The sequence below is a fragment of the Symphodus melops genome (assembly GCF_947650265.1).
Source record: "Symphodus melops genome assembly, chromosome: 23".
In the NCBI taxonomy this organism is placed as follows: Eukaryota; Metazoa; Chordata; class Actinopteri; order Labriformes; family Labridae; genus Symphodus; species Symphodus melops.
The window spans coordinates 4089144-4100213 of record NC_136713.1 but is presented as its reverse complement, the minus strand read 5'-3'; the positions used below and the strand labels follow the sequence as shown (position 1 = coordinate 4100213).

The following is an 11070-nucleotide window of genomic DNA, read 5'->3' as shown; positions in this document are numbered from 1 at the left end:
TCCCTGAAACAGTCCCATTCCAGATCAGCAGAGAAGAGCCTGTTCCCCACTGTAGCTGCCTCTGCGGTCTCCCTCCTGCAAGGTGGTGATTATGCGGCCTGGACGGCGTCTGTAACGCGGCTTTAACAGATCTCAGGCCAGACTTTAGGGTGCATTTTGGTTTAATAAAAAAAGGGGGGGGGGGTAATGTAAATTGCCCCATGTTTTTTATAATCTGGGTGTTCATTGGCAGGAACATACTCACACTCACCAAAGTCTGATTTCCAGCTCTTACTAAGTACACTTTGGGAGTTTCTTTGTTTTCTTAAAAACTGTCCATCTTCTGCTCAGTGGATTTTCCACAAGTGTATTTTTTTTTTTTTGTAAATGAGAAACAATATAGGTTTATTTTTTTCTTTTCTGCTTAGTGTGTTTGATTCTGAGCGCCTGGGGCAAGATGGAGGCTTCTCATGACATCCTCCTGCAGCGTCCATGGCTTCCTGTGAGCATCAGCGGCTGCCACCTCCTTGCCAAGAGCTGGTTTGGGGACTCTGCTTACCACGTCCTGCTGACAGACATGCACTGTGTGTGGGAGGAGAGGATGGACTCAGCAGCTATCCAGAGGAGAGCACAGGTATGCACACACAACACAGAATAATTAATCAAATCACAACATAAATATAAACCCATTTTTACCCCCAGGAGCTGAACAAACGTCTGCGAGCCCCTGTTGAAGCGTTCTTCTCTCACCTGTGCGAGGTGGCTCAGCCCACGCTGAAAGGAAGTGACGGGCGACCTGTAATCGAGCCCCTGATATCTCTCACACGACAGGATGATAGAAACATCAGCATGAAGCTGAAGAGCGAGCTGGCAGGGCTGCCCTTCTACTGGGAGTTCCATTGCACCCCTGCCCCCATCACTGAGGTACGCTCTTTTCAATAGAATTAAACTGCAGCCAAAGGATTTTTGTGGTCTTTCAGTACATTGTCTGCTTAATAAACCTCTAGATTAATTCTATATACATCAGAGAGTAAGATCAACACAAGCAAGGACCTCGAGAGAAGGAAACAAGTTCAGTAGGTGCAAATGATCTGCTTTAAGTCACACTTGTGCTGACAGGAAGTGACCAGAGACAAAGCACAACATCAACAACTGTTTCTGAGTCAGCATCAAAACCATCCTTAATATCATCATTGTCATTATCAATATTATTAGACACTTAAAGTCACAAGAATGTTAGAACATAAAATGAACTATGTAAAAGTGCATATGAGAGCAGGTTTGTAACAGGATACCACAACCCTGCATCATGTTTGTTTTCAGGTGTGTGTCCAGCTGGTGCGCCCCCTGCTGGCGATGAGCCAGCTGCTGCAGCGTCAGGTGGAGCAGCTGGGAGGTCTGCTGATGAGGAAGGACGTGGAGATCCAGGACTACAGAGAGAACGGAGCCACACTCAGCAGAGGTGCACAAAACACAAATGTACAAAACAGTAAAAGATTTGCGCCATTTAAATTTGAATGCTGAAATCCAGCACTTACATACACGCTTTAAAGGAAGTGTAAATAACTGTAGAACACATGACAATATAGAAGGCTGATGTTTTATAATATTTTGATAATCATAACGTGTTTATGTATGAATGCAGAACGCCTGCAGACGGAGGTTTTTGAGGAGCAAACCCACAGAGAGGACTTCATGGCAAAGGTGACACACACACGCACACGCACACGCACGCACACACAGCCTCTGCAGTCTGTTGTCTCGTCCTGTTTTTACGTCGTCCGAGCTCGTTTCTGATCTTTAACTGGCTGTGGCGAGCGTGGCAGGAACCACATGGTTTTAAACACTGGAGCAGACGTCGCTCTACGCCAAAAGAGCAACCGCTGTGACACATTTTGAAGTTCCTGTTTGTGACTGTCAGCCAATCAGAGTGAGATGGAGGAATGACTTTTTTAATTAAAAGTGTTTACTGCATTCAAGTGAGGAATTTGTTTTTAGGGGCATTTCTAGATGCTCCTTTTTAACTAATTTAAAGATAACTAATTTTATTACTGTTTTATTTAAGATTAAGATTTATTTTATTGATCCCCCCCCCCCCCCCCCCCCGGCAGCTCTTCTATCTGCTGGTAGATTTGTCACCATGAAACGTCTTACAGGGGTGGTCACAGCACAAGAGTCGTATCAGCTAAAAATGATTTCACGTGAAGGTTGTGGATCTTTGAAAGGTGAACGTCACAGAAGTTGATCTTCTATTAGTCACGTAAAGGAAAACAGTTTGTTTGGCCATAGCAGCCTCATTCTGGGGTTTTGGAAGGAAACCTGCATGTTTGTTTATACTGTTTGTCTGAAAGGACAAACCAGGAAAAATAATCCCACTTTTAGGAGATGGGAAGAGTCCAGCCCAGGTATGGAGAGTCATGGAAAGTTACATCAGGCTCACAGTGGGGGCTCTGTTTTCTGCTTTTCATGTTTGAGTCCTCCTTCTGGGAAGGTGAGCAGAAGAAGCAGAAGAAGAGGAGAGGGAGAATTACTGCGGTGGATCAAAGTCTTCTTGCTCGTGGCAAATTCCACTGAGCTGCGAGGAGACCAAAGTCCAACCTCGAGTAAAACTTCTCAGAAAAAAATGTCCCTGAGGCGCATTGAAGGGAGAATCATCAGTGTGTGTGTGTGTGTGTGTGTGTGAATCAAAGGAAGGGTGAAGGCGTTTGGCATGTGTGTGTGGTATTTATCAATCAGGGTAGGATCTTTGCATGCATATATGTGTGTGTGCTTTCTGTCTGTCCATGCTGCCACTCATATTTCTGCGTCTGTCTCAATGGTGACATTTAGCACAAAGGTCTACATACTTGAACTCAACTCAGTTTTTCATATTTCCTGGTAATTTGACCAAGTATTCCTGAAAGTTAATCATCAACACAGTTTATACACATTTTTAGCCTCTTAAAAAGCACAACACTTTGTATCCTAGAAACATCATACATAAGTTAATAAAAGACCAACACTTTCGATGAGTTATTAATATCCAATGATAAACAATGTTTCCTGAACTTTTTGACAGAAGGTGTTTTTGGACCAAACTGTTCTGGAGACTTTTTGAAGAAGAACTGTCCTGTGCACACCATGGGTCATTGCTTTCACCACGCCATGGTACCTACTCTGGAGCAGGAGCTAAAAAGGTTCCTCTAAACGGGGTCTCAGAAACTATAATCGTTCTTAGTTCCTGCGGTGCAAAATAAATATAAGAGGGGGAGGGTTCAACATATCCAAGAACTATGAAAAAGTTACTGGGGTTTGAAAACGCCTATAAACTCAGATGTTTACGTTTCTGAAGCCATGCATGAGATGAATTAGGATGCACTTCCCACTGACACACACACACATATTCAAACACACACACACACTTGGATTTAACTCTAGCTCAAACTGGTCATGAAGCTGCATGTTTGGAAAGCGTTTAAATCCTTTGAGGATCATATCAGCTTCCATAAGGACCTAAATGGGGACTGTGAGTGTGCGTATATGTACGAGTGTGTGTGAAGATTTGTGTGTGTACGTGTTGTGGCAGCAGCAGCAGCAGCGCGACCTGACAGAGGGGAGTGTCTGCTTGTCCACACTGAGCCGCTGTGACGCATGCTTTTGGTTTTTCAACGCTGACTGTTGGTGTGTGTCACTGATTTTTTTAATGTTGATGTCTTCATGCATCAGTGTGTGTGTGTGCGTGTGTGTGCGTGAGCCATGGTGACGCATGCATCTAGTTTTTGGTGCAGCACTCGCAGTCATTCGTGCAGCAGCGTCACAGTTGTCATCTCTAAAATTGATTTGTCACTGTTCAGGAACTTGGCCCACTTCCTGCTTCTTGAGACGGCAATTCACATCTCCATGGCAACCGTTCAGCAGTTTAACCAAAAGTGACAATTAGAGGCCACTTTTGACGGAAACACCTCACTTGAGTTGCGCAGAATCTCATAATTGAGCCAGAATGTTGCCCTTGCTTCCAACTTTGTTCTCCTTGCTTCGAGATAAAGCTCCTGTAATGATTATGTGCTCAGACTGAGGAGGAAACGATCTATAAGTGCTACACAGATCCCCACATGAAGCCTGTTTGCTCAGCAGGAGGAGTCAAATCCTAATATCTGTTTGCTTCAAACCAAGGCTCTAAGTAAAGAGCAGGAAAGGAAACTTTAGGGTTTTTTTCATCCAGCGACCACGGTGACGATGCTTTCCAAAATACACAATTTGACTGTAGCAGTCAAACGTGACTGAGAGGAAGAAGAGGAGCTGCAGATATTGATTGGATTTTTCTTTTTATAAGAGGAAAATCACAACAGAGAACTGTGTTACTGCATAAAGATCTAATAACTTCTGATGCAAATATATCAAAATAGCGAGTTAAACGCACCCAATTATCAGGACATCTAAAATGGGCGTGCTTGTGTTCACGCTTGTGTCCACCCCCCTGATACAAGGCCCAGGTTTCAACCGTTTAAGGTGAGATATTTCCTGTATTTATCACTCAACTCTTTGACTCTTATGACTCCATCAACCTCGTGTTGCTGCTTGTGAGCTAATCTACAGTATGACGATTTAAATGAAGAGATATGTGATGATCCTCTCCTTTATAAAAATAAACTCATTGACTCCTCCAGTGCAGAGAAACTCACCTACTCCCTGTAACTGTGAAAGGTTGGAAACCGGGTCTCTCACTCTTCTTTTCTCTTCTGTAAATCATTGACGTCTTCTCTCATAAACAGCAGCCAGCAGCTCTTTATCTCACATACCTGAGGAATTCAGGACCCGGGTGGTAAGAAGGCAGGGCAGGGCGAGGCTCAGTGGAGGGGTCAGCTGTTATTCCTGAGGGGTGGACACAGAGGCATTAAAGGGATGTTGAACTCCGACTATTTAACATTTTCACACTAACCTTCTTTAGAACACTCGAAGTATGAGAATCTTTTAAAGGTGTTTCTGAGCAACTTGGAAAGATGGTGTCCCTGATGAAGAACTTGTTTCGCCTTGAAGAGTTTAAATTCTTGTTGGACATTGACAATGTTAGTTTGGTTATAAGGAAGTGGACATTTGAACACCTCAGGTTTAACTGGCAGCTCAGACTAATCTTTGTCTATCAAGAGGAATGACTGGCATCATTAGCTTCAGCACTTGTGTCTGAAGAGTTTTTAAGAGAAACAAAACAAGAGCATCTGCACACAGTCTTTCCTCCTCCTCCTCCTCCTCCTCCTCCTCCTCCTCCTCCTCCATCTCCATGCCCTCTGTCAGTTGCACACAGTTTCCACAGGGCTGTCCCCGCTCCACTCTGTAATTAGACCCTCTGTGGCCTGGCTGCTCCTCCATCTTCAGCTGCTGGCCGCTGGGCCGAGCCCCAGCCTGGATGGGCAGAGTGCGGCGTCCCGCAAAGACATCATGAGACTGTGAGCAACATGCAAGCAGAAACACTAAACACGGCTGCAGCGCTTGGCGGCACCTGAACACGCCATGAGCATTTATATGTGACACTTAACACTTCCTGTCGCAGCTGCAGAGCCTAGCATCACCAAGACACCACTGACAAACATTATCCACACTCAGAGATGCATCAGCAGAAACATACTTAAACTGGTAGAAAGACAGAACATTGTACGGCCCATATAATATTTCATCACTTTGTTTTTATAAATATGCATGTACACGATTTTTTTGTTTCTGCATTTCTTCGGTTTTTTGATAATTCTTAAAGTTTAACCCAGTTATTTTATGATGAAGAAAACCAAATTATCATATTGTAATATATAATATAATATAAAATCTATCATATTAAATATAATTAGTTTTTAAATAACACATTTTTAACACAAGATTTAACACGTTTTTATGTGTTTTGCTTCATGATTTGTGCACTTGTCCCTTCAATTTTGCACAGTAACGTTAATTTATTGAATTATTCCCTTTCGTTCGGTTGTCCGTTTTTTATTTACATGTTAGCGACTAAAAATACGACATGAGTCATTTATGATTGTGCTGTGCAGTTTGAGGTCAAGAAGGCATCATGACTTTTTCCTGGCACTTCAAACTTTGTCCCATTTGCCTGCAGGTGACCGTAAACAAAAATAATAATTTGAAAAGGTTTTCAGAATACCAACATTTACAGATAACAGCTACGTTAACTTAAAACTTGTAATAAAGGAGATCTGTGCAGCTCTGGGCCTCATAAGATGGACACCTGAGACAGGATCTCAGTTATAGTTGCACCTGATTGCAGCAGTGTGCTCCACATGATATCCCTGCACATTTCATTAGCATCTCTTCTTTCGCCCTTCAGTCCAGTTGAACCCTCCAGTTTTTTTCTGAGGACCTGACCTTGAGTCCTGGAGGGTTGAACTGGACCCTGTGCGGGAAGCTGAGGTCAACCCGAGAGAAAACGAGGTGGGGAGGAATGAGCGAGAGTAAACATGAGGTCAGCAGGAGAGAGGACGAAGAGGGGAAGTGAGAGTGAGACTCTCTGGCACCGAAACCTGAAAACAAAAACAACAACAGCAGCAGAAGAGCCTCTAAAATCAGAGCTGTTTACCTGCTAAGAATAGAGAAACCCTACTCTTCCTCTCATCACCTTCCCCTCATTACCTTTTCTACATTGTGCTTTGCTGTGGCAAGAAGGAGGTGTGGAGGCGTGGCCACCAGGTGAGCACTCCTCCTCCTCCTCTTCTTCCTCTATGCCTCGGACTTTGCTCTGTCAGGGAGGAACTTTCCAGAGTAGCTCCACAGAGCAGTCTACAGGTTATTGACCTGCTGTAATCACCTTTTATTCCTCGTCTGGCGTTTCTTTTTTGGTTCAAAGCAGCAGATAAGAAACCTGAGTTCACTCTCTGTGATAGTGTTTTGTTTCAGACCACACTAACCGAGACACATACTGTACCCAAGATCAGAGTCCTCCAAGACCGAGACTCGCCCAGACACTCACCGATCGAGACCAAGTCAAGACCATGAACGTCTCTGAACAATCATCATCTTGTGTGCAGCATTCATGCATACTGCAGATTATTCTCACACTGGCTAATTGACTGTAGAGGAATTCATCTATCAGTGCCTGCAGCATCAACCATGTTTTTTCTTTATTGCAATTGTCTCTGCACCTAAATACAAATTGTTTTTCCCCCCCATCAGATATTTTGTTTCGTTGATTCTTTGCTTCGACAGACCGGGGAAGAGGCGCTTTAAATTATCAAATAAAACTGCTAATGGGAGCTTCAGGGCAGCCAGATCCAACAAATTGAGCTTAATATTTCATATCAAATATTGTGAAGTGAGCTGGCAACTAGAGAGTGGAGGGAGGGGAGGTCTGTGGGGGGGGGGGGTTAGGGTGGGGGGAGTGAATAAAAAGACAGAATAAGGTGGGCTTTCTGCTGCTCTCTGTCCCCTCGCAGCACATTGGTTCCTCTGTTCCCAAAGCAGAACTAAGCCTCACCAGAGCATTTCCATTTATTTTTACGATATTTGAACAAACAAATAACAAAAATAAATCAATGCAAAACCTCCAAACCTGACCAAAGTGTGTTTAGGAGCCCCTCTGCCCTGACAGCGAGCGGGAGACCACCAATTTCTGCTGGTCAATATTTGAGGAGCTAATTCTGAGAGTTTGTCCAAACGGGGAAAAAATAAGGATTTAGTGAACAGTGAGTGTTTTTCTACCAGGCAGCCGTGCGTTTGCATAATGTCGCCGGAGTTTACACGCACCCTTATCTGTCAGGCCTGTGGTTGCTGTGTGTCTGTGTTTCAGTTGTCTACCTGCGGTCAGTTGTGCCAATAATGCAGCTTTGATTAGAGGCTTATCACAGCCCGACACTCCCTGAATCACACCTCGGACATGTGACTCCCACTGCAGGGTCGTAAATCAAACCTACCCAAAGTTGAAATGAAAAAGTGATTCTAACATTTATCAAATATTTTCTAGTTACTTTTAGCTTTCAATAAGACTCTAAAAGTAAGACTCAAAAAATTAAATCAACTCTCATAAATGAAAATATCATCATGACATGAATGTGATCTGTACTCCTGAACCAATCAGGAATCACGTCCTCCTCCCTCTGTCTGTGTGTTTCCCATCAGACTCTTCCTCTGCTGCAGCACGACACCCTGAGCTTCAACGCTGACCTCCAACACCTGTACACCGCCATCGTCGCCCACGGAAACACAAGGAAACGCAAACACTCTGAGGGAGGATGTGCTGAGGAAGCACAGCTGCCTGCTGAACCAGACCTGCCCTCCACTCTGGGTCTGTTTGATGAGAAAACTCCCAGCTGACCTTCATGATTTGAAGACACTTGAATACTCCATCAGATCATTTCTTAAAATTCTGACTTACTGGTGCATTTAAATTCCAGTTGGCTTTGTGCTGGTCTGGTCAGCGAAAAATCTGACACAGAAAAAGTTCAGAGAAGTCAATAAGTTATCGACATTATGTCACAGGATTTCCATTTTATGTCTCAACTGTTTTCAGGAAAACGTTTATTGGGCTGTTTTAAAAGTGTTTAAAAAAGCTATTTTACAGAGTTGTGTTGTCAGGATGGAGACGAGAAAAACATCTGAAATATCCATCCTCATGTTGAAAGATCTCTGAGCTTCTCTGATATCAGGAAATGCTTCTGACGAAGTCTGGTCCCCCGTGTGCTTGTCCTTCAGGTGGACCAGCCAGGAGTGAACCAGGTGGGACTGAAGAGCAGAGCCAGAACGGGAAACTGGACACAGCCGGAGCTAAGATGGCCAACAGGCTCTCAGTGCAACAGGTAAGTAGGGAACCATTTACTGAACAAAGAGTTTATGGGTTAAAACGAGACAAATTAAGGAAATCTGATATTTCATAAAACGTTAAACTGTCATCGTAGCAGGGACGTTTTAAGACATAAACAACTTTTTTGTGTCGTCCGCAGTCGAGAGTGACCTCATCTGACCCTGAGCAGCCGTCCTCCAAACCAAAGAAGAAGAAAGTGGGCTTGTTCAGATGATCACGAGCAGTAGGATGCACACGCAGACAGCGAAGAACGCCATCACAAAGAGTGCAAAGTGTACAAAAGGGAATTTGAAAAATTAGTTCATCTTAAAAATCTTCCTCATTTGATGGGTTCTTTAATTGTTTGGGACTCTTTAACTTGTTTTTATCAGGTTCAGATTATTAGATCTTTGAACTGTAACTGCTGAATACATATTGATTTGCTCAGTCTAATAAAGTCTGGATTTTTAAGGATTTTTAAACACACTTGTGATTAAAGATGTTAAACAAAAAAACAGTTGAATGACTTCTTTCTTTGTCTCACAAATTCAACACAGAAACAAATCACAGGACTTCTTTAGGAAGATTTAAATTTCCACTTTGAACAGCTTTAAACTTCTTCAGGCTATTCTTCTGTTTAAAATGATTTAAACATGTTCATTTCGAAGAGTTCTTTATTCTGAAGCTGTGATGTGTTTATATTTGATATTGTGTCTTTCCTCCTGATATCAGACACACGGAGGGGGAAGAAGAGCGGACAGCCGGTCGATAAAGCAGCCGCTTGGCTCTTTCAGAGGTCGGTGAGATGTTGACTCAAGGTGTTGCAGCATCTAGGGAATGCTATTGAAGTTTAGGTTGAAAAGTCTCTGTTTGCCTGCAGGATTTCAAGAGTTTCTGTGTGACAAACGTTTCTGAACGATGGTGTTACACTTACTGGAAGCACAGGAGATGTATTAGAGTCTTTCCTCTTAAAGAGTTGGCTTAAAACTGTGAATTAGTTTTCCTTGAACGAGATTCTCAGGTGCCTCTGTTGATCATTATTTCTTCTTTTCATAACTAACTCAGATCATATACATGTAGTGATGTCAACATTGTTACTATATAATCAGTTGGAAAGATGAAGCCTGAGCAGTAAGTCAAACTGACTGCCTTTAAACGCTTGCCCGAAGCCTTAGACCTGCAGACCTTTCTGTTTTTATTGTTCTGCTTTATCTATGTGAATGTTCTGAGTTGAACAACAAGTTCAACTTCATTGTCTGTTCTCTGCTGGATTGCTAAAGGGAAGTGTAGGACGTAGGAAACTTTGGGATGTGTTGACCTTAAGATGAGTGTGTGGGTGAGTCTCAACATTTAACTGTAAATCCTCTCAGAAGTTTTGACCTTCAGGCTCACTCCTCTATTTTAAAGTTGGGATCCTGAAGTGTTTTCCAGGATGTCTTGGTCAGATAGAGGACCAGTCTACTGTCACTAAAAGAGCGCCTGCAGGTTAACAAAGCGGTGTTCAGGGGTTTGTTAGTTCCTCAACCACAGCTCAGACTGTTATGTCATTCAGTAACGAGTATAAATCATCCAGAGGAGGGTGAGAAAGTTTCGAAGCACAGGTCTGAACGGGCGCACCGCTCCTGCTCACGCGTCTTAAATTGGAGACCAGGGTCCAAAGGACAGGAGTGGGCGCGCACCACTCCGGTCAGTCTCGTGGCTCGGTGTTTGTCTGTCCTCTTGGCTGACAATAAACAGATGAAGGCGTCCGCGGGGCCTGTGCCACCTCGAGGGGAGGAGAGGACGGAGCGGAGGGCAGGTCCAGCAGGGCGCGGTCTCCTTCTTCTCCCGCGGCACCTCATCTGTGCTGTAGTAGGATCTCTTCCATTTCCACTGCTGCCAGCAGCCCTGCGCCACAAGGACGCATTGAGAACAAACCCGAGAGGCAGAAACCGCTGCGGGGACACCCTTTGACCGCCGCGGCCAACAGGAGAAGCCAGACTCCGCAGCGCGCGCCTCCGTGTCTGTCTGAAGGCCTTTTCTCACAGCTCCGACACTGAGAGGCAGCTTTGAACCTGCCTGCCAAGATAAACTCACCTCGCCTATTTATGCCCCTGCCTCCGCGTGCACTCGGGGCAGGAGGGTGTCAGCAGCGCAGACGACAGGTTCACGTCTCTTCAGCTCTTCTCCAGCGGCGCACAGGACACTTTTACGCGCGGGAATGGCCACTTTTCGGGACTCCGGAATGAGTCCTGCGCCTTTACCGCCACTCTAAAAGTTATAAAGGAGGACCCACGCAGGGACCATTTAAAAAATAAACAGCGGTGACATTTTGGCCACCCGCCGGGGGGAAACAT

General features: G+C 44.3%; 1 protein-coding gene across 1 annotated transcript; it reads left to right on the top strand.

Moving 5' to 3' along the window:
* Positions 1-368: 368 nt before the first annotated feature.
* nhej1 (nonhomologous end-joining factor 1) lies at positions 369-9271 on the top strand. The gene is made up of 7 exons (XM_079336815.1): positions 369-613; positions 682-903; positions 1303-1441; positions 1625-1683; positions 8074-8239; positions 8647-8750; positions 8895-9271. Exons 1-7 carry the CDS (start codon positions 437-439, stop codon positions 8967-8969), a joined length of 942 nt encoding a protein of 313 aa, XP_079192941.1. The 5' UTR covers positions 369-436; the 3' UTR covers positions 8970-9271.
* The last annotated feature ends 1799 nt before the right edge of the window (positions 9272-11070 follow it).